The sequence below is a fragment of the Dromaius novaehollandiae genome, chromosome 1, assembly GCF_036370855.1.
Source record: "Dromaius novaehollandiae isolate bDroNov1 chromosome 1, bDroNov1.hap1, whole genome shotgun sequence".
Lineage (NCBI taxonomy): Eukaryota > Metazoa > Chordata > Aves > Casuariiformes > Dromaiidae > Dromaius > Dromaius novaehollandiae.
The window spans coordinates 22,080,534-22,104,988 of NC_088098.1; the positions used below are offsets into that span (position 1 = coordinate 22,080,534).

The 24,455-nt window shown below is 37.1% G+C and overlaps 1 protein-coding gene across 2 annotated transcripts in view; it reads right to left on the bottom strand.

Moving 5' to 3' along the window:
* The window catches only part of CPED1 (cadherin like and PC-esterase domain containing 1), a 153,016-nt gene that overhangs the window by 68,825 nt on the left and 59,736 nt on the right, over positions 1-24,455 (bottom strand). For both annotated transcript variants that reach the window (XM_026113527.2, XM_026113529.2), the window contains exons 8-17: positions 21,110-21,252; positions 19,778-19,850; positions 17,861-18,028; positions 16,729-16,833; positions 15,375-15,544; positions 13,176-13,235; positions 10,143-10,210; positions 9,758-9,802; positions 7,696-7,882; positions 5,618-5,786 (exon numbers count right to left, since the gene is read on the bottom strand). In XM_026113527.2, the coding sequence (XP_025969312.2) occupies positions 5,618-5,786; positions 7,696-7,882; positions 9,758-9,802; positions 10,143-10,210; positions 13,176-13,235; positions 15,375-15,544; positions 16,729-16,833; positions 17,861-18,028; positions 19,778-19,850; positions 21,110-21,252 (1,188 nt within the window). The remainder of the gene's footprint in view (positions 1-5,617; positions 5,787-7,695; positions 7,883-9,757; positions 9,803-10,142; positions 10,211-13,175; positions 13,236-15,374; positions 15,545-16,728; positions 16,834-17,860; positions 18,029-19,777; positions 19,851-21,109; positions 21,253-24,455) is intronic.

Consider the following 24,455-nt stretch of genomic DNA (forward strand, 5'->3'; position numbering starts at 1 on the left):
TATTAGCTCTATAATCATCTTGTTGCTTTCATCTGAAATGCCTCCAATTTAACAATATATTCAGGTTTCTACATATGGGCTTCTTTAGCTTATGTGAGCACTGCTTTGTCTTTCCTGGTGAGCAGTTGTGGGCACACACAAAACCAAAATAACTTATGCTTTATTTAATAGATTAATATCAATGCAAATACTTCTAGGGTATAGTGTGTTTTCACTGCTAAATCACTCTTTTAGTTCCTGGACAAGAAGCTCCTCCTTATTTGAAATCAGGTCTCTGGCTTTCTCTCTACAGCTCTAACTTTTTACCCACAAATGCCTTAAAGCCGTATCTCCATGTGAACTGCTTTCATAAAGAAAGCAAAAAACTGGCTTACGCAGCATCCACTCTTCTATGCCCAGCTCTTCATTCTTGCACCTGCACCTACCCCTTCAGATTGTGCCAGCATATGTGTTGGTATGGAGCGACTGGGAATCTTATCCTAGAAATAACTCCATTTAAAAAAAAAAGTTCTCCCATCTGGTTCATGAGTAGCTACAGGCAGGGAGCAGGATGCTTAAGCTGGCATGGCTCCTGGAAAAATGACTGTCATGTTATGCTTTCGCCAGTATCTTTGAAGAAAAGTCAAAGGAGAGGCTTGAGTATGTCACTTATAATGAGTGGGCTTTTTGCTGGTCCCAGTCCCTCCATGAAAACAGAGTTACCATACTGAACTCCACCACAGCTAGTATCTCTAGATTAGCAGCTATGCTGATAAACATTTTCAATGGGAAATCCTTTCTTTCATGAAAACATCTTCTTTTGAAGAAAGTATCTGCTTTTCTTTATTTTTTTATATGAGAAAACTTAAAAAAAGAAGAAAAACAAAATTTGGGACTCAAACTATTTTTTATCAATTTTGAGCATTTTTCTTCTGAAAACCTCAAAAGCACTCAAAAAAATCTCATCAGCTCTATATAAGACTAAAGAATGTAATGCATGATTGCTTCCATAATGATTTTTTTTTCTCAATAGGGAAGTAAACTAACTTTGCAGATAAGATATAATCTGGTTGTTGATATAATTAGGCAGTATATTCACTTCTAGAGATATGCTTTCTGTGCATCTTCAAGCAAGAGAGGCAAAGTTACAAAGGTTAACTGCTGCCACACTGAGTACTGCAAAACCTGCAAGTCCACAGTCAGCATTCACAATGTACAAAGGATGAAAGAGATGGGTAGTTTGCGGTGATGACACACTGAACCTAATGCAGCTAATAGGAAATACAGAAGAGACTTACATGCTTCAAGCCTGTCCTGCTACAGGACAAATTCTTTGTTTCTCTCACAAGATGTTTTTTGTGGGTGCTATTTAATATTTGCAAGGTTCTTTGAAATCTTTGTGTTAAAGCACTACGTACAGAGTATTAATTCATGTTTCTGTAATTGATGCAGTTTTTATTTGTACTATCTGGTATGAAGAGCATTGTATCTGTACTAGCACACAATTTAAAATAAAGCAAAAACACTTTTTACTCGGGACATTCCTATCCCAAACTAAAAAAAATGTGTTTTCAAAGCTTACATGACAAAGAAAATGAAATGATTTTGATGGTATTTTTTAAAAAAAGCCTTCTTCCTTTCCAAAGGACCTTTTCATCCCTACCCCTGCAAGACTATAGTAAAGTTAAATATCATTACTATATTAGGTTTAGGTCTTAACTGCATTTTAGTCAATGGAATTTAGTAGACAGAAAGAGAAACAACCCTTCACTTTGTTTCCAGCTGCATCCTAGCAGATTTGGTGTTACACAGTCAACAATGCTATGTAACTATCCCATATGGGCTCTGTTAGACTTCTCCTGCTATCTAGGATCTCGGAAATGAATATGATAAAGAGTTTATAAATTGATAAGAAATAATAGTAGTTAAGAATAAGGTGTTCTCATATAAAAATCTGGAACTTATTAAAGCTTCTCCTCTTATGTCATTTCCCAAACCTGAGAAAGCTTTAGAACAGGCAGAGCATCTGGGGAACATCCACTGCACTGTACTAATTCTGGAAGGCACTTTTTCATGTTTTATGCAAATGCATAGACAAAGATAATGATATGCATATATAAAATATATATAATATATAACATTAGCTAGAATATATGGTATTAACTATCCATTACTCACAATGCAAAAGCGAAACCAAATCAGTAACTCCATTACGAAAATTCACCAAAAATATTAACATACGACCGGAGGACACTATAGGTATAAATGTTCGGTGTCAAAGAATGTTCCCTAAGCACAGCACCAGTTGCTTTCCATGACTGCAGATAAGCAAAGATTAACAACGAAAAAGGTAGCATTCAAACATTTCAAGTAATGCACAGATAAAGCCTTTTGCACTTTAAAGATAACAAACAATGCAAGAACGAAAAAAATATTTTGTCTTTTGTGAAAATGTGTAAGTATCTTTGGGCTCTTTCACTTGAGTGTAATGTTGGTACCCCTGTCTTAAGAACTGCCTGTTTTTTTCCCGATTGCTTTGTACTCTGCCTGTCTTGGTGTCATAATTTCACAAGGTATAATAAGATGGCACCGCTTCTCTCAAGGACACTTACTTTGAATATTGACAACAACTGCAGGAAATTAAGTTAAATCACCAACCAATAACTCTTCCATTTGTAGACCAAACAATATTGCCAGAATGCAAACACATAATGGCACTCTGAAGGTGCTATGGTGATACCACAGTTTATTTCCTAAAAATTTGGTTTTAATGAAGATGTAACTGCTATCAAAAAGGAGAAAGGACAATAATTTTGTCCTTTTAGAGGCTGTAAGGCTCGGAACCACACAATTCTTAACTCAATAGCCTTGAAATTAATCCAGGATTACTCAAATGCATGAGAAGTGTTAGAAGACTGGAAACAACATCCCTAGCTCTGCCTTTTTATTGTAACCTTCCTTATGGTATCAGCTTGCAGTGAAACTTGAATATCCTAATGGGATTAAACATAAAAGAAAGTCAGGAAAAAAAACATCTCTGGATTAGAATTTTAACTGCAGCCTTCTGTGAGAAAGACCACACCACTGTCAGTGACCTTTCTCTCCCAGTGTGCGATCCCCGTTGTGCCTAGTCAAGTGTCCAGAGGAAACTCCATCAGTTCACACTGTATTTATCCTTTTGCTTCTGAAACAGGTGTCTTGTTACTAAGAGAATAAGAACTCATGCCACTGATCAGGGAGTATTAACTCACTGTGCAAGGGTGCATAATCTTGTCTGGTATGAAAAGCAGAATGTAATGATGACATTTAAGGCATAAGTTTTGTATTGATAAAAACCATCACACTAAACCCAAGGGAGTAAATTTTGCTCTAGAAAAGAGGGGGAAAAGCCAGTCTTTTTAGTCTTTTAGAACGCCATTTCTGTTTCCAGCTCCAGCCTTGGTTTGTTTTTGAAGATGTAACAGTACTGTCTCTGATAAGTTTGCCTTTCACATACCTAAAAAAATGCCCTTTTAAAATCTCATACTGAATCTTCACTGCCCTCATTATATACCACAAAAATGCTTTTCATCTCATTTTTACTCTTAACTCCTGAAGTCCTCCCTAGCTCTGAACAATTACATTTAATTAGAGAGCAGTTATTCACATATGAGCAGAAAGCTGAGCTCAATCAAAAGAAACTTCTAAAAGACTTTTCATTTTAATCACTCTAGATCTCCTTACCTTGACAGTGCTTCAAAGATTCATATTCAGCCTCATAAATATTATCATAAAATATTAACAATAGTGTAAACTCTGGTGTGGAAGGATGCGAAAGAGGTTGAATTCCTATTCCTGTATCCAGATACATGCCCAAGACTGGGGAAAAGAGGGACTTTCCTCACACTTTCCCAGCCAGTGTTTTCCTAGCAGTATAATACCAGCTCCACCTACTGCTACTCTCCTTTTCATGTTAATTGACACCTAAGGTGTCAGGCTCTTTGCTGTACACCTGAATTGAAATCTTTAGGGATATATGTTTTTATTAATATTTGTAATACTGTAGCAACTACTAGATCTAGTCTTGAGCCAGTACACAAAGCAGGAAGATGGTCCTTGATCTTGTGAATTTATAAGGGTAAGTGAAGAGACAATAAATGTGCCAGGCAGCACCATAATCAGGAATTCAGATCAGCAGTCAGTAGGCTATGACTACTACAGGTATTTTCTCTGACAGTTCTGATTTGCAGATTGAGATAATTGTTGTGAACATACAATTTATTATCAACATTTATAATCTCTTTGGCTCCTGTTGTAAGCCTTAGTGCTTACTTCTCCACAAGAAAAAATATCGCTCTTGATCTGTCCTATCATGTAAAATACTCTGCCTTCTCCCACCCTGGTTACAGTAACCTCTTCTGTACTATATTGAAAGGATTTGGAGAAGGTGAACAAGTTTTATGAAAAGGATATATTGATACATAAAGATCTTCATAAAGATAGATAAAGACAGGATTAGAGGCTTGACATAAACAGGAAAGACAGTCTCAGCAATATGTTTTTTTAAAAACATGGTTACAGAATGAATTGTGATGAAACATATTCCTCCTTGGATACTCTAATATTTAGAACTGACCCACAAAACATTTTAGTCTCTCTAAAACCTCACAGACAAGTGTTACCCTTGACAATTATCTTACCATGTTACTTCTTTCTATGAATCTTTCTATTGGCTTCTTTTCGCCCACCGTATAAAGTATCAACTTTTAGTCCTCAAACTTCAAAATCCAAACAGCTCTGCTCCAGCCTGTCTCTCAGATCTTCCATCTTATGAAGAATCCCTTTATCATCAGAGCTTCACTAACTGAAAGCCTCACTGTTCCTTTCTCTCATTCACTTCCAAATTTGTGTCCAATTCAGTCTGAGCCCCCCCCCCCGCCCCTGCCACACACACACACACACACACACACACACACACACACACACAGAATAAGGAGGGGTCCTTCATCCTATGGAACAGACTCTCACCCTTTCTCATTCAAGAAACACACTTCTTCCTACAGATTGTTATTTTTTGAGAGTATATTTTTTGCATACTCAGACTTATTTTCAGACAAACATGATCTAAGCTACAGTCATCCCTTCCTACAGAATCATCAGTGGGTTTTTTCATTGCATTTGTTGGTCTTCTAAAATAAACATTTTTCATTCATAAATAATCTAGTATTATATGTCTTGAACTGTCATAAACACACCATTATCATAAATATCTCTGTCAGTAAGAGAATTTCCATGGCTCCAATGGTATATATAGTTACAAAAACTGCAGTCTCTCTACCACAGGGTGCTGGGGGATTGTTGTCTTACAAGCAAACAACAGCTCTCCAACATGTAAGGTTTTGGTTGACCAAAGTAAGGATTATCTAACTTGGAGCTCTCAAATGCATGCTGACTGTGAAAGGTACTTATGCTGAACTTACATGTATAGCCAAACGTTGTGTAAATGCTGTATTTCGTACAATTACAGGATTTAGAATTCAGATTCTAATCTCATCAAAACTTACTCTACAATAGCTTTGACCCAGGTTCTCCTAATTTATACCCCTGTATGAACAGAAACCAGTTAAATTTGTAGAGTGAAAGAAAATACAGACAATACCTGCACAAAACCACACATCATATAGTCATCAAACAAAGGCAGACTAGGGCGGTCCTCTCGATAAATTGTGATTTTATAGCTGCTCACAACCTGAGGGCTGGGTTGCGAATCATCTGTTACAAGAACAATAACTTTGTTCAATCCAAGGCCAAGAGGGTAGTTCGCAATGCTGCAAGACAAAACAAGAACATTCAACATTAAAGAAGCAAATATTTATACTACTTTGGCCATGGCTGCTAAACTTTACCGTGATCTTTGAGGCTTCTATTTCTAACGTTTTCTTTCTCTTACAGAATACATATATTTTAGATGTAAAACAGGGTAAAATATGACTTGTAAAGACAATTTAAAATTCTCACAGGAAGACAAAATACTGACTGTGAAATTTAGTAAAAAACATCTTCAGTAGGCAGTAGCAACAATTCTGACAGGAAACCTGCAAATGAAGCCACTAGGGACAATAATTCCTGGCAGGTTCAAGTCCATGGTGAAGTCAGCAGGAAAACAAATGAGTTTAGAAGTGTCAGCTAGCCCTTGAAATTGTTCACTAGCCAAGCATGACTGAGTCTCAGACAAACTGCTCAGCATGACAGAAAAGAGAAAAGTTGGAGTGGGCTTTTTTTCCTTTTACAGTAAAATGAAAAAGGCTGAAAAACACAGAACCTGAACACCCAAAGCTTTTACTTTTCAGTGAAAAAGGTGTATTGTAACTCTGGTTTTCTTTTAGGAGGAAGAACTCTCTAAGTTTTTTGCAGACTTTCATTTTATTGCATGTGTCTGTCTTGGCTGTAATGTCTGTTAGCAAGTTAAGTGGCAGAATTTTGTGGGAGCTTTTTTATAAATGATTAGTCAATAATAATAAATCATTCTATTATTTTATAATGTTAAACGATAAATCAGGAATAATTTCTCACTGAAACTCCAGGAAGTATATTAGCCATTAGATCATTAATAACTATTGATTGATTACTGGCAGGCATTCTAAGTCAAAGCATCTGCTTCATATTGCGGCAAAAGATGGTGTGTTGTATAGGCCCTTTGTGCCATCAAGGAACTCTAGCTCTATAACAATTAAGGAAGCTTCCCCCCAAGAGAATCACTGTCCCCACTCCCCTTTTAAATCGCCAGTGGTCAGCAGGGAAATCTTTAATCCACTTCCTAATGGCTACTAATGAAATAGGGCCAGAGACTGTTCTGTGGTTCTGAAATAAACATTTTCTCTCCCTCTCAACATCCAGAAACAGGGTGGTCATGCCCAAAATGCCTCCTGAGAACAGTCTGGCACATGCTGTTGTCTGTGAGCGAGCTGGTTTGAAAAGCCAATATTGTGACAGGATCATGGTAGCAATAAAACAGCATAGACGATTGTGGGACAGTGCTCAAACCTATGTCCTTGCTCTGTTTTATCTACCAGAACAGCTGGGGCCAGTGAGACACAGCCCTGCATATCGTGTAAAGCAGAGCTGTACAACTGGAGCCCTAGACATTTTACTGGTGACTTTGTTCTCTTGCCTATCCTTCAGCTTTATACTTCTCTAAAAGATAGAATAAGCTGAGACTCTTGCAGATGACACTCCCTTATACTATGATGCTGATAAAAAGAGACCATTTTGTAGGTGTATACATGAACTTATTTCTTCTTTTGATCCCAGCTCCCCTTCTCTGATCCATGTAAGCAGACTGGTGGCTGAGACAGCAAGCTCAGCAGGGCAGTAGCTTAGGCCACAGTGCAAAATGAAGGCCTGGATGTGAAAGCCCAAATTCATTTGTGCCCTACTGTGTTCAGTGTAGTCACAGCCTATTCCCACACGGCTTTGAACCTGAGTGACTAGAAAAGCTAGATGAGATGCTAGCAACTGTGCATTCTCTAAGACACAGTCTAGCTATGGTTTTACAACAAATTGTCTTTGCTTTCAGGACACTGACAAATAGAATTTTTTTGCATGTTGAGTGAGCCTGTGACAATTTTAATCTATAGGTATTCTGTGTGTTTAGAAACACAAAACAATTCTGAAATATTCTGATATATTTCCAAAGTTAACTATACCTTTTTTAGATGCATATTTTGTCCCTCATACCTTGGTCCTTTCTTCTCATCAAGGTGCACCTGGCACTGACAGTTAGAGGGTTCTGCTCCAATCTTCACTGTTACCACATCAAATGGGACTTCTGTGTAATATTCCTTGATCCTTGGGTTAAATTGAGGATTCAAGTCCAGCTGTGGACTGGTGAAGATCTGCCTGATATGAGATAGGGTATCTTTATCTGTTCCAAGAAGGCATCAAAGAAAAAACTGTGAAATGTATGAACATTTAAAAGTAACATGCAACTTCTGGCAGATTGATAATATGTACAGTGGCAAGATTTGTAAATGTCCAGTCACCCTGAGACTAATACTCCTGTTGCAAGGTCTTTATGGAGACTATATTGGCACTTGAGAGAAATTTTCAGACCTGGAGGGATTTTAATTGTTCAGTGCCCAGTGACTGTAGTCAGAGTACAAAACTCAAAGTCTGAGTAAGCCTTTGAAAATGCAAGGATTAGGTCTGGGAAATCCTGTCTCCATCTGGTTAACTGAAACTTAAAGAAGAGTATGGACAAAATTCATAACCTACTTAGGTACCAGCCTGTGTACAGGGTTTATGTACATGTGTAATTGCCAAGAAAAAGCAAAATATGTTAGACGTGTTCTCGCTGCTCATAAGAACAAGTCACATGGAGATAGCTAGACCCATGGGGTCATTTGTAGTACAGTTGGAAGAATGATTTATTAAAATTCCTAATTCAACAAATTCCAGGTACTTCTCTGTGTATGAAGTCTCCACAATCAGATCCTATTTGCTCAAATGTACCCTTTATTTTGTAGTGTTTGCCAAATGACTCCTGAGAATAATTATTTGCTGGCAACTCACTTATGACAAATATTTTAATCCAGCCTATTGGAATCAGATTTACTGTACAATTACACATTCAAAATTTACTTTCTACATATACTACTTTCTCTAGTATGTGTTTAAAACTGGGTCCTTCAGAAAATACTCCAGCCAGGAAACTCTTTCAATAAAATATCTGAACAAATCTTGTGGCTTAAAATGTGTCTTAAAGGGGTCATAAAGGTCAAAGGGTCAAAATGCATGTAGTTCTGTGTGGGCCTTTTCTATCTATCTGAGTGAATATTAACCTAGAGAAACGCAACAGGGGCATTTTCAGTACTCTCTTGCATAAATTAAAATGTAAAGGAAATTATTCCAGCATAAGAGCAGAATTTGCCCTAGCTTTGCAAGAGAATCACTTGCTCACAAGTTGACAGATAGAAAGTTAATACTTGCTAGTATTAAACTGTGAGTACAAACAGTTCCCCAGATCCTATATGCCTAACCTAGAAGCTTTCACTTGCCTCACTAGTAGCTTAAAAATGAAACCAGTTAAGGAATTTTCAAAAAAAAATAGTATACAATCAGAATTGTAATGTCAGTCAGCCAACCCAGGAACATTTCTGGCGTCTGACTGACCCAGAGGAGTTCCTGGAGGAACTCTAGGTTCAGTAACAGAGAGAAAATGAGGCTAAATGGGTAGAAGAGCCTTTCCTCTACACAGCAATTACTGCACGTCTGTAACTCCTTGTTATCAATGAGGAAGGCAGCAAAAAGCACTGTTCCCACTAAAGACAGCAGCACTGCTTTAATATTAGGCATGCAAATGAACATTTTAGCAAAGGAACTCTTCATCTCTTAAGCACCTCTTTAAAACTCCATTTTGGAGCTGAAGACTCTGGTCCAATGCAGGGCTTCATGCAAGTCAAGTTTAAAGGCTATTCCATAAAAACAAATATCTGCTAAGTTCTTGGAAAATCAACTGGGCAAAAGCCTACTGAAGTGAAGTGAGGAATCAATGAGTGTTGGAATATACACAGTAATATGCACACATGACAATGCCTAACTTTTGTGCTTGAGGGTTACTTCACATAATAGTCTTAATATGGAGTGATTCACAAACATTCTTGGTACTTAAAAATCCTTTTTTTATGTAACAGCCCACAGACAATCCAGTCACTAAAAATTTATGCAGAAAAAAACCAAGAAATTTGTTAAAGTAATCTCTTCTCTTTCCCCTTGATGGTCTAGAAAGACCTTTACTTACCATAACTGCATCGTCTTTCTCTAGTATTGCTGGAATAATGCAATGCTAAAAGATAAACAGAAACAATTAATAATTTTCTGCTCTAGGCCCGACTCACCATCCTATAGGAAAAGGAGTTCTCATTGTGTAATTATAAAAACATACAGTGTGCTTCTATTCTTTTCAATGTGAGTTCCTTAATTTTGGATCATGAATACTGCTCTTGAGCTCAGCAGAACAACTTACACAGAGAAGGAAGAAATTGATCTATTTTACATGTAGTAAAAAGCCAAGATCTTCCAGATGGAATGAAAAAATTAGGAAAATAATGTAATCTAAAGTTAGCAGGAATAGTAAAAATAGGAAACATATATAGTATATAAACAATCTCACTCTGATCCCTTACCTTCCTGATTCTTCCTTAAGTTGAAAGGAGCACTCCGCTTAATATTCTCATTTTCTGGAGAAGAATTCCTGTCAATTCAATAGCAGACATATTCTACATAAATGAAAGGAATAGAATCCATAGAAAACTTATCAAAACTTTCTATTTGGCAACCCATGGCACATGGTATTTTAATATTCTCCATGGAAAGACAAACCTTTTGGATTCCTGTTCCCAGCATTAGTATTTCCTGAATGAATGTGACAGAAACCATATGTTCTATAATAAACAGTAGGATATAACAACAACAACAAAAAGAAATGCAGAATTAAATTTCAAAAAACATTTGAATTGTAGGGAAAGTGACAACCAATATAGCCAAGAATAAAATAATCTATATCCTCTCTCTTACCTGTTTGTATGCTTCTTTTTTATATATATTCAAGGTTAAAGTTAGATTTTGTTAAAAGGTCTGAAAGATAAATGAAGGCCTGTGTCATGGTGAATACCTGTACGGAGGTTTGCATGACTTTATATAAAGGAACAAACCAGCCATATATATTATTTCACCTACATATTTCTGTGTGTTTACTAATTGAAAACCAATCATGTGATTAACATCCAGACTATATATCCCAAGTGTATAGAATAAAGAATGCATATCCAGAACATGTATCCTCAGTGAAAAAAGAAGAACAAGCCAACTGCAACTATTCATTAACATGTTCATGACTCCCAGTTTGCTAAATCAGCAGATTTTTCTTATACTTAATCAAAAAGCATTTTGGGAGCATAGCATAAGGAAGGCTTCTCTCCAATTCATGTACCGGACCTCTGGCTGATAAGACTGTTTCAGAGGTCCAGTAGCATTTCTTATTAACTTTTCACAGGTTTCTTCCCAGTGTTTCCTGTGGAAGTCCTCATAAAGCAGCTTCCTCCCAGATGCCTGCTGTCCATCCAGGTAGCATTTTGAAAGACACAAGGTCACTCTCTGCAACAGGAGAGGGAGATGGCAATATTGTTCTATGCAATCAGCCATCACTAATGTTCCAATAGCAGCTGCTGAAAGGAACAGTAAAGTAAATCATGGTAAAATGTAAACTGTCTTAAACTAAAACTGTGATTTCTGGGTTATCTTACCAAGACAGCAAAGAAGCAGCTGGCTCTTGGCAGATCAGTGTGTGTTGGTGTGTGCATGAACATGAAGTTCTGAGCTTGCACTGTCTAGACACCACCCTAATTTCATGCACATTCATGACCTCCTTCAAAGGAGGTGCTTACCAAACTATTAGAAAGTTTGTTTTCCAAGTTATAAGTCATTTGACATCCCTCTTTCTGCTTGCCAAGGAGTTAATGGCTAACACCTGTCAAATATATTTTTTCCTCCTGGTGCTCCTTTTCATACTGCCCAGTCCCAAACTCTGCTGTAAGGTGAAAAGAAGATACATCAACTCTAGAAAACTCCAGACTTTGTTTTAGCTGAAGGACACCACAGGAGTGTGGTAGCCGCCACCACCACTGCAAGGACCCCAGTTCCTAAACGAACTGTGTGACCTGTGTATGTCAACTCTGCAAAGAGATTGTGCTCTAATCTACCTAAATATATCAGGGTATCAAAACGTAATATTTAGAAACAGTATTACAGGAAGATAATCAAATGAATGTATTCATCTCTACTGAAGACTTAACTTTTTAACAGTTAGCACCATCAAGTTTTCTTTTATCCAAGTTCCTTTCAGTCAACAGGACTGAGGAACGATTCAGTTATGAAGCTCCTCCTCAGGCAGAGAGTGGCTGAGACTCCTGACTCTGCAGAACCCTTTCCTCCAGACGTTGTTATTCAAGGGACATTCACCTACGAGTGGCCCCTTATTTTACCTTAGTCAGTATCTTGTAGGAGCTATCAAGTGTAGAAGAGCACATTGCCTACACACTTTGCAATTAGTTCTAATGAACTTCACTGTATTACAGGTACTCTGGGTGGGTGCATGTTTGTAAATTCACCTTTTGAGAAATCCATATTGTGTGCCACACAGTCTATTGACAGTGAACCTGCCCTTTAGGACTCTCTGTGATTCAACTAAAGAGAAAGCTAAAGGACTGACAGCAGCAATACTAATGTAGCCCTGATGATCTAAAGATGTAAGCCATGAAAGATGTGTAGAGACAGATAATATCTTTCATAAGAACGAATCATATCAATAGGAAAAAAACAGACATGTTTAGGGCATCTGATAGATGTATGTCAGTCGTGGGTGGCCACAGGAGGTCATTTTGTGAGACACAATCACTAGTGATTTTTTCCTTTTTTAATCAACTCTATAAATTCTATGCGATGCAGACTTTGATTTCAGACACAGAGTTTCCACGAGGACATTTGGTTCACTTGAATGAAGTATCTTGTGCTAATCCTCAAAGGACAACTACAAAATTGCAGATTCAAGAGTGGGATTCATTTCCTGGCACTTACTATCAACTCTCTCTCTCTCTTTCCCTTTGCAGATTAGTGATCTTATCTCAGACTTCCTTGCTGTCATCCTCTTCTTCCCCATAGTCCCAAACACACTTGTTTCTCAAACTGCCCATGTGATGAGCATGACCAAGTTAAAATCCAAGCAATTATTCCCAGTCTAAACTCAGTTTGAGGGTGGCTGCTTCTATTTAGATCTAAAGAAGCTCACAATTTTTTTTCCACATATATCAGTTGATCTCATAAAGGCATTTACAGCTTTATTGACCTGCTTGGGCTTGTTTCTTATGCAAATACAGAAGAGTTAGTCTTCCTCACAATTCTGATTCTCTCAAGCTGCTCTCCTGTCTGACACAGTCAAACATACTTGTTTGTATGTGCTTGTTTGTATGTACCTCATAGCCCATATTCTGACAGACAGTAATCATATACCTCTTAGTCATATCACAAGTTGAAACTACTTAGAGCTCAAAAACAGTGCACGAACAACATAAAATTGATTTCAGTGTGCATGTTAGGTAATATCTCCTCATCACTCTCAAGGAACTTTGTCACATCAATACCTATGAGACAGTCATTCTCACCTGGTCTTTAACCATTTCACTATAGTTTGAGATGAGTTTCTAGAACTCTTCTTGCTTCTCCTGTGGAAGGAATTCAGAGAGTTTACTAAAGTCACTGAAGGTTTCAATAGTAGTAAAGTAGACGAAATAGGTTGAGAAAGGCAGGCCAGGAAACTTCTTTAAATCGTGTCTCCATCCTTGGATTCATGATCAGTGAATTGTATAAATGTACAAAACCTAAGCCAAAAGTCATTGTTTTTGCCATAAGTATCCTTGCTTGTCTGGTTGAACAGTCAGCTATGCAAATCACCAGATTTTGTAAATGGAAATATCAATTTTGCATAGTCAATGAAATAAGAAAAGTTGAAAAAAAACAGCCAAACAACTTGGCCTTAAACTGAAGAAACTCAGGCAAAGTGTCCTGGTACTCAAACTCATCCACACTGTGAATCTCAAGACAGACTAATCAAAGCTCAAAGACAATGCTTACCATAGTTATTCAAGGAGCAAGATTTATTCACCTCTTCCTTCCTTGCAGTTACGTATAATTACATGCATAATTATCTGACACAAGCATCATCATCACACACATGTAACTATCAGGGTGGGAGCTTGTGATTTAGTCATGTCAAAACACAGGAACAGAACAGCTTTATTAGCTTAGCCATTGCAGAAAAATACAATGCAGACTAGAAGACTGGCCTATGCCCTGCAGTAGGGTCATGGTACTTTTATATTTTTCTACATATACAGTTATGTTCAACTTGAAGAAAAAAAATGAAGCCAAGGGGCTTGCTCAAAGTGAGTCAGTGGCACAGCTTAGATTAGAACAGAAAGCTGCTAAAGCTTGGTATGCTTTGATATGCAAAGCTAAATATTTTGGCAAGAGGGCAAGGGCTTATTCATGAATGCAAGCAGCTGTATCTTAGAGTTACTTTTCATGGAGTGGCCAGCAGTAACAACAATAATACCTCACACATTCATGGAACTGTGTATTTTCAAAACGCTAATAAACAGTTACCTAGCACAATGGTAAAGTATAATCTCCACTTTATAGCTAGGCAAACAAACATACAGGTGACTGATTTGCTGAAAGCTACAGGCAAATTCATTGAGAAATGAAATTAAAACTAAAGAAGTCTTACATTCACCTTATGTATTGACTACAGCATTCTCCAAGCAAAACGGACACAATAATTTTGTTTGCGCATCTAACTTGAGACTCAGTGGAATGGAGCACACATATTTTCTAATACGACACTGTTCCTGAGCCCTTGTTTGCCTAAAGAATATAACATACACCTGTATTTGGAAAAGAAGTATGGCATACATGTGCATGAAATGTCTTTAGCCAGGAAATAATTACCATGAAAAACACAGCTGTCAATCGCAACGGGCATTTTAGCTTTTGCGACGGGGCTGATCCTATTCTGCTTAGGCATCCAAGGAGTCTCGCCATCGATACCTCTCGATATCAGTATAGTATATCACAACCATTCTCCCTCCCTCCCTTCATTCCTAACTCCTTCCTTTCCTCCCTCTTATTCTTCCTCCCGTCTTTGCTTTCTCCCTCCCTCCTTACAAAAGTTAAAATCTCTTGTGAAAAGCTCAATAGATCCAGCCTGTCATTACAATATTTTTCAGTTTCAAAATAGAGCTAAAATGAGGTTCTTAGAGTATGGATGCCCTTTGAATTGTCTCTTGTTGGACATGGACAGTTTAAAGCAACTCAAAAATATTAATCTCTTTTAGAAAAATCTTCACCTGAAATTTTAGCTTCTTTGTTCAGTTTTGCCTTTAATTGGTGAATAAATTAAAAGACAGTCTTAACTCTGGTAAACACTCCTAGTTTTGTTAGGAAAAAATCACCTGGTTAAATTTGTCTGGTAAACATTCCTAATCACAGTTATTCAGGAACAATCTACCTAATTCACTTTGTATTTCTTAGAAATGTTTTTACTGTAGCTCAGATTAATTCTTTAACACAGAATACTTTGTGTTAGAGAAACAAAGGGGAAAACTGTGTCCTCTATGGAAATCTAGCTGGAACCTTAACAGCAGAATGGCTGGCAGTGCTCCATGATGGGATGATGGACCTTCATCCTAAGTGCTGTAAATCTGTCTACATCTACTAAAGGATTAAGTTTCATGGCACTCACTGGAGCTATTCCAATTTATATCTGTTGATAAAATATGCATATTATATAATAGCCATCTTACCATTCTGTGAGATTTGTATGTGACTCTTTTGTCATGAACTGGAACTTTTCAAGTAAACTGGAAAGCAACCAATGTACAGTCAAGACTGAACCAAGACGCCTCATTGGGTCTACCATGCGATAAAGGTCCTGCAGCAAAGTTTGAATTCTGGGTGCAGCAGATGGGAAAAGCTGAGAAGGGACATATTGATTAGGGACTGTGAGTGATAATATTCTTTTTCCAAAGAAATGAGAAAGAATAAGAAGCGAATGCATCTAACATATAGAAATATTATTATGCATCTATATGCTACATGCTTATATTAATGTTCTTTCTACATGTCTAGAAAATAACTGTCTTGCCTATCCTTGCAAATCAGGCTTATTGGTACTGAGGTGGAAGTCTGACCTCTTATCCTTCCAAAGCCTCTAGATTTTCAGACCTAGACAACTATTTCTCTCTAAAAAAAGTATCCCTACAGACACTACAAACCCAGCCCTTCCTTTCTGACTCTTAATATCAGCATGTTCTTCTCTGCAGCCAGCTCCTTTTGTATTTGCACTTACCTGTGACAGCAGAGTTCTTTAGAGCTCCCTGTTCCCATGCTCTCCCACTGGCCTAGATGCTCTACTCCTGCACACTGTTCTCCTGTCTTCCAGTAACTTCTTTGCCCTTTTAGCCCCCTTCACATATTTGCTCATCAATCTCCAGACTTAATGCTCATTCCAGGAGGCCTAGAAGAAATCCTGATAACATGAAGACTTTCTGAACAACAGATCTGGTTGCTGATCTTTCTTTTCCCCAGTACTCCTCAGTTCACAGCAATTTCCCTCATTAACTGCAATGTCTATTCATGGGCACTGGCTTTTATTCCTCAATCTTCATTTTTCTCCAGAAATGAAGTCAGTTCACTTCAGTGTGAAGGAGAAGGCATATAACATATTCTGTCTGCTTCTTTGCCGCCTTTTCATTTATACCATTTTTTTCTCTGGTCATGATCTCAATAGCAAATTCTCTCCAGTCCTTCCACTTACACCTGCTTTGCTTCACTGTCATTATCCTCTCTCACCAGCTCACTAAACGGTTTTCATAATTTTCCTTCTTTTCCTTTCTTCTGTTTTCTAGTCTCCCTTTCTGCTTTAGCTGTCCTTTCTGATGTATCCTCAATTCCAATTCTCTATTTTATTTCTTTATCTCTTTTACTTTTATTTTCATAAACACTCCAAAATAAAACTAGCAGAGCCTCCACCTCCAAGCTTCCCTGTCCATCCAGCTTGATGCATGTCCCAGTGACAGCAGAGAAAGGCAATCAAGGAGAAATCTTAACAGATTTGCATTAAATATGTATGAAATATAACAAAATTGTTTATTTTACCAGCTCAAATTGTCCAAGATTCTTCAGCTCTTTTACAAAACTATTAATTGAATTTATTTCTTCTAAAGATAAACATTGTTCATCTTCTTTCTGGTAAGTTCCATCCTACGAAGGAAAGGGCAACATTTGCTCATGAAAACACTTAGAAAGCAATGTGCTTTCATTAGCCCCACTCCTTTTGGTGATCAAAGGAACAAGCTACAGCATCTCTCAACTTGGTCTAACCTCGTCCAAATTCATGACAAATGAGCTCCTTCATAAGTCTTCCCATTTCACAGTCTACAGTAAAGTAGACTTTGCATTAGTTTTGTGTAGAAAAGAACCTGACATGTTAGAATTACCATGGGAAGAGAGTGTACAAAATATAGAAAGTGAAGTGGACAGTTTCAAACACGGTCTGGTATCCTAAGGAAACAAGACTTAGGTGATCATATTGTATCTGTGTATACACCTGTGGCTTCCCACTTTATCTTGCTGTAAATTTAGAACCCATGAGCCTGTTTTATTTGTATTTGACAGAGAGGTAGTGGTCTCACAGATGATTTTACCCCTATAAGCACTGAAGATGGGAGGCTCTTCAGAAATGCCCCCTACCAGTGCCCAGATTGAGAGAAAAGCTGCTAAGGCAGCTCCCAGCTTGTCAGAAACACACTTCACAAGTAATGCAGACACTATAAGGAGCCTATAAATGGGAAAAACTTGTAATTGAATCTTGCAGTCAAAATGAGATACAATGCTGTAAGAAACCAAATTTAATTCTAATGCTTGTGTATATACTTGTTTCAGCTAATCTATTCTAGGTTTATAAAAACACACAAACCTGCATAGTAAAATAGATCATTTCAAAAATAAATTATCCAGGCAGGGAAATGGTTTTGTTAAAGCTTTACATACAGCTTTAAGTGCTGTAGTTTGGGGAACGACATACTTTGAGAGTGAATTTTTTGCTTAGGAAAATTCCATTGGCCAATATAATTTTTTCTCATGATTTCCCCAGAATTCAAAAACAAAGCATTGTGATTAAATAAATATTTCATTCTGTAAATTGGCACCGGTAATTTCATAATGAGATACCATTCAGAAAGAAATATATTAAAATAATTAATAATAAGAAAAAGGTGTAACTAACTACCTTGCTCGCAGTTGATCCATATATGTTTTGTAAAGCTTCTATGAAACTGGAAGTTGAGGTTTCATTAGATAAAAGAAATTTAAAAGTATCTTCAAAAAGAAATTCTCTGAAAGTTTGGTCCTGAATATTCAACTCATCTTCATCTTCAAAATCAAAGTTATCATGCACCTAGTGGAAAACAATGTAGGAATTTAGAGTATGTATTATCAAGTCCAGTCTTTCCATAACTATATATGCCAAACTGGAAGTATTTATACAAAAAAGTCATAACAACACAAATGAGACAGGATTGTAATATAGCAAATGTGTAACCACATTTTCTATAACAACTACACACCATAATGTTTGCTGGCCTCCAGTGGATAGAGTGCAATATTGCATTCTTATTTAAGATAGCTATTCTTAAGTGTGTTTGATTTGAAAATTAATTAAAAAATTAAAATATCAGCTCAAATATTAACATATCCCTTACAAAACTCAGATATTTAGGAGTTATTACTGATGAAGATATCATTTTTACAACATATAAACACAAAGAACAAACTTATATTTAGAGAATATGAATAAATTAGTGTTTTCACATAAACACAAATGCAACTTTAAGTCATATGGGATGTACGCATACTTCAGCTTCTAGGGTATACTATTCAATGTAAAATGTCAATAAATGCTTAGCAATTAACAATGATTAGAATTATTATTTATAGTTATTATTATTAGAGTAAGTATTTATTATTTCATAGGAAACTATTGAACACTACTGATTTACTGTACATTTATGTATTATGATTGACAGTTGAGACAACTGTGCAGGCAGGTAAATATGATAGTTCTACCAAAAGATTCTGCTTTGTATTTATAGTTTTAAGCAACTCATGGAAGAAAAGAATTATTTACAATCTACAGTTAATTTTCATAAACACTCCAAAATTGGGATGATACATCATATTTCTTATACTAGCTAAAAAACACTGTTTCAGACTAATTAAGGATATCATCTTCATGGTTCCTGAGTCCATTTCTCCTGTGCATTTAAAGGCCTTGGTTTTGTGAAGCACTGAAGAGACTGACTGCACTGTTGTTATTAGCAACTTGAACAGATTTTAACTGAAGATTACTTTTAAAAGTCTCCTATAATTTCACCGGATATAGTTATGTATAACTTTTTTTAACTTTTGTGTATGATAAATGTGGACAAAGATATTATATGCATATTTTATTATACATTTATTATGTATATATAAAGACTAATGAAAAGCAGCTAGCTGAAAAGCAATACAACTGTTGCAGCTCACTGGGCTATTCCTGAGACAGGAGTGGTACAAACATGGCACAGTAAGTTTATGCCACAGTTGCCCTCTCTCTGGTTTAGAGGGTTTCAAGAACAGTCCAGAAAAAAAAGCAGCACAGTGGAGGTCAAAGCACTTCATGGACTGAAGAAGTACAGCACAGAAGTACAGCATGGAGTCCTTTAACTTTTAGTAAAAGGTATTTGTGGTATTTTAACTTCTTCACTTCAGCTGTGTTCTGGCACAGTTAATACTTAACTTTCCTAGCATGCAATGCTTCCTATCAATATTGTTTAGCTGATGTTCAGATGAGGCGAATAGGGTGGCAGTCCTGTAATACTAAAACTGAAAGGTTCACACATTTGAATGTGGTGAGCTTCATTACAGCAACTCTGTCCATTAACAACCTTTCTCCCACAGCAACTCTCCACTTTCATGTATAATTAATATTAATGCATTTGGACATTTCTGAGAGATTTGAGGGCAGCTATCAAAGAGAGTTCCCTGCTGTGTTCTCTTTGGTGTAAGTTTTTTGGGTCAAGCAATATCCTCCTCCTTTTGTTTGGTAAACTTTTAACATCTCCTGGAGACAAAAAATTCTGTAAGAAAGGTAGTGGAATTCACTTACCTCAAGAACTACTGGGTATATGGAGGTGTTGAATCTAATATCAAAGGTTAGCATTTGAAAACATTGGCTGCATCTGAAATACAGTATAACAGGAATCAGACTCAGTGAGGTTAGTTACTATTGTGAAATATATGCTACAATGACTGAAAATATACATGAATGTCCAGAGAAAGCAAGCAACATAGTCTAAATAGGATTTCTAGGAAGAACCAGAAACCTAAAATAGAGGGAGAATCATGTTGTGGGCTGATGAAAAAAGTGCTATAGACTCTTTATATGGTCGACTTCTAAAGCAGTGAGGGAGGAGAACTACACTAGATGAGGAAATGCCTTTTGATGAGAATGAAGTTCCACAAATGCTTTGGAGACATCTGGAGGGTAGTCGATGTCTAACAAGCAAAACTGTGGACTTATGGAACCCAAGAATCTGTGCCACAATTGTGGGGACATTTGAAGGCCTGGGTCATGAACTCCAAGCAAATCTTGGGGCTACATACTTAAGAGACACCCATCCTGTTGTTAAACAAATACTGGATTTTGGACCATGGTCAAAACAGCTCTACTCCTGTTACACTCTTCACTTCCTTTTCACCCTCTTCACGCACAGTGTAAGCTTTATTCCCAACCTGCATAAGCCAAATAATGAGCTTTATATTATGGATACTAAAATAGCTGGGTTCTCAAATAGCTTTATAAAATATATAAAACTTTATAAGACATAATAAATAGTAACATATTTGCTATTTACCGTAAAAATGTCAGAGATGTGATATAACATATATAGAACAAATATTAATTTTAATTAATAAACATAGTACATATAAATGTTGATCTATGTATAGTAATTTGAACACCCTAATAGAAGTGATCACAAAGATTTAACACTCACATAAAAGTGAACATTGCTGCCTAGGTATATTTCATAAGGTACATTTTACCAAGTATTTCACAACTGTCTGTTTTTCAGATTCCCTGCTCCAGCCAGATGAAAGCAGGCTGCGGCTACTCTGACTTTAACCAGCTGACATATGACAGAGGACTCACTGAAGTGAAATACAGTGTTTATATGTTTGTACTAGCCCACTTGTGAGTGATTTCTGTTCATTTGTGCTGCCTGAAACACATAACTGGGACACATCATAACCCTTTCACATCAGAAACACTAGATGTTAGAGAGTTTTACTCCCTAAATACAGCACATGTCCTCACAACAGAAGTATGAAATAGAGGGGGCTTTGTTATTTCAGGACATGTATCTTCTACAATTTTTTCATTCTGTTCTAAGGAGCTGTCTTGACAAAAGCAGAGTAATGATCAGTGCAAGGTACTTACTGATTGAAAGAGTTTGGTCCTGAGGCAGATGATTCACTGAAGACCTCAGTTATCAGCAGGAGTTTGCTTATAGCTTCCTTCATGTTGTTAAAGGCTTGTTGGGGAGAACTGCTTTTGAAGAACACCTCAAAAAATCTTTGCAGCTGTGAAAAAGTTTACACATATTTTACACATTTACACTAAACCAATGCTTAAGATAATGCATTAAAAAGCTTGCTTCAGAACATCAGCTTTAGTTGTTACTTATTTCCACAGTAATGAAAAGTAGCATTAAAAGCTCCACTGGGCATTCTAGTACAGAATGACTTTTTGTTTATAAATAAGTATATCATAAATAAACTTTGTAGTAATGGCTTTAAAAATATCACTGATGCACAGTCTAAGCTTACGTTTTGCTATCAACTGGTTCTGGGCAACAGAAACTGCAACACTTAATTTCTCCAGCAGCAGAACTTCATGGTAACAGCACGCACAGCTAACATACTGTGCCAAGTGTTATCACATTTGAACTCTGACTACAAATTCTTATCTCCAGTTAACAAGCTTTAAACAGAATGTATAAGAAAGATTATGCTGAAAAAATGATCAGCCACCACAGCCTATGTTTTGATGGGAATCTTGCATACGTTAAGGATTTCAGCTATAGGAATCCTCCCAGTGACATACTCACAGGCCTGCATAATACTGTTGTCTCAGCTGCTTTCATCAGTCATACAAATTCACCCTTTGCATCACTGCAGATAGAGATACAGTGAAGCAGAACTGGAGCAACACAGAGCTGCAGTGAGAAGTGGCATACAGGCAGTTTTGTTGCATTACTAATTTGTGCTAATAAGAGAAATGGGCTGCATTTGAACCATATTTCCATTATAGTTATCACACATCACAGAACTGCTTAATTTCTAAACTATATAAAACTATTAGATAGTTTAGGAATACTATATTACCAAACAGATATATCTACATTGTGTAAAAGTACTGTCTTCAGAGATAAAGCACATACGGTACGCACAGAAGACACTTTGTACTGCTACTGAGAAAAGAAAAAAGGAATTTCTCATTATTTCCATGAAATACTCTACTAAATTGACTTAGAAAAGTCATTATGTATGTTCTGTCACCATCCAGTCCTACTTGTCCTGCTAGAGTAACACGGCTGAAGCGTGCAGGCAGCACCACAGGAGACTGCTCTCTCTACTTGCCTTTGATTCCCCAGTCATGATCAGGTATTCACTGCAGATGGATTAACAAAGCTTGGCTTTTAGCAGATTTAACGTGGTATTTTGGATGCACAGCATTATGCATTGACTATGCTGGCACCAGATCTCCTTATAACATATTACTGTACAGTAGAGTCCAAAGAATTTTCTAGACAGTGTGGGAGCTTCCCCTTGGGAGCACAAATACTGCCAACCATACTTGTCCACACTGGCATGGATGAATGGTTTTAAGCTTTTTTCAGGCAGCATATCGCAGTCAAAGCAATAAGCATTTTCCACTCTAAACCCTTTTCAAATGACACTATACCACTGTCTATAGCCAGCTATGGCAAATGAAGCAAACAGGAGCTGATCCTCTGCTTTTTGCTCTCTTCAGTGCCAGTAACTCCATTCTCTTGTGCTGGTAAATAACTGGTAGGTAGAAAGTTGCTCTGGCTGTATTCCTGTTCTTATCACTGCTTGTTTTATTCTAACAAGTAGTTTCCTTCCCAAGCTTTACTAACTAAAAGAAATGTGCCACATGCACAGATGTGGGCTGAAGGCTGCAATGCCTGGAACTCCTTTCTGTGCTTCTGACAAAGCTGTTTGAAACTCCAATAGGAAAGAAAAACAACAAACCTATCTATTACTATGGTTATAAAATTAAACTTTGATTGCCAAGAAATTACAAAGTAACAATTGCGCATATAACCTCAACTCTGCCCTTTGGATATTTGCATTATGTTGCAATTTTTAATTATATCACACTGTATTTTTATGCCATAGAACACTTTCTACTCGTACTGCAATTCCATGAATCTCCAGGGTAAAAGAGCCCCAGAACTGCTGTGTAGAAAGAGATTATGCATATCCTCATATCACACACATTTCATTGTTGAGAGGGAGTATGAGCTTCCCCAAAACTAACATCACCAAAGCTGTGCTTCTCCCACAGAATAGCACAAAGATTAAGAAGATGAAGCTTCTCAGTCAGATCCTGGACATCACTGACATTCCTCCTACACGAGCTTGCAGCTTTTCTCTAATTTCCTAAATCTAGCAGTGGGAACTGAGGAGCTAACGGGGAAGATGTGTTGCTTCTCTGCATGGGGAACATAAGTAGCTGCAGAATTTTATAAGGAGAGATGGAGATTATTGGGAGGAAGGACAAGATAGGCAGATAAAAGCCTCGTTAGCCCTTTTCCTTCCCTAACTAAATAAATTCCTGAACACATGCAACACAACAGATACATTAGGAAGACAGGCTCATTGGCCCTATTGGCACTCAGAGCATGTTGTTGGCTATAACAGTAAACTGTTCCCAACAGAAAGGGCATAAAAATAATGCTGGCTTCTCCCAGGAACTGCATTATAGATAATGCTCTCCTTAGGCAGATTAGAAAAAATCAAGTGTTCAGCAGGTCCTCAATAGAAGATGTCAGGTTTTAGGACAATGGTTATTCTAAGCCAATGACTGAAAATAAATATTTAGTCAGTTTAGTTCAGGACCAATAAAGAAATCAGAAAAATAAATAGTCCAGGTTTGATTCCAATTCATGAAAAAAATTCTGTTCAAACCAGTTCAGATTAAGTTTGACTCCAAAGGATTCTAAAGGATTCTAAAGGATTCTCAGCAACTGATGGGGAAAAAAATTACAGTATATGTATTTAGGGTGATAAAGTACGAAAAACTGCAGGAACTTCAGGTTCTCCTAAAAAAGCGCTCAACAAAGACTTATAAATATCTGCGTTCAACTGCAAAATATTAAACTCACTGAGGTAAAAATTACTTCATATGATCACTACTGATGTTTGTTCTCTCACCTTCAAAGAAAACAGACTACCTGCTCCAGTAAGGTTCTATTTCATTATTGACTGTGTCTGATTAAAAGAAGCACTGAATAGCAAAAAGAAGGCAGAATGGAAAAACCTGGTGGGAATCACAGGAATTTACTCTGGGAGAAAGCTGACCTCTGGCTGGCAAATTTTTGAGTAGAGGAAAAGGGATTAAATTTTAGTAGGCTGTAAAACTTAATGCACACATGCACATATATATTGTACAATGACACCATTGTATACAGAATTAGAAAACTTCTCAGGAGTTTAAAAATGTCCATCCACATGCTGGCTGCATACAGTCAGCAGTA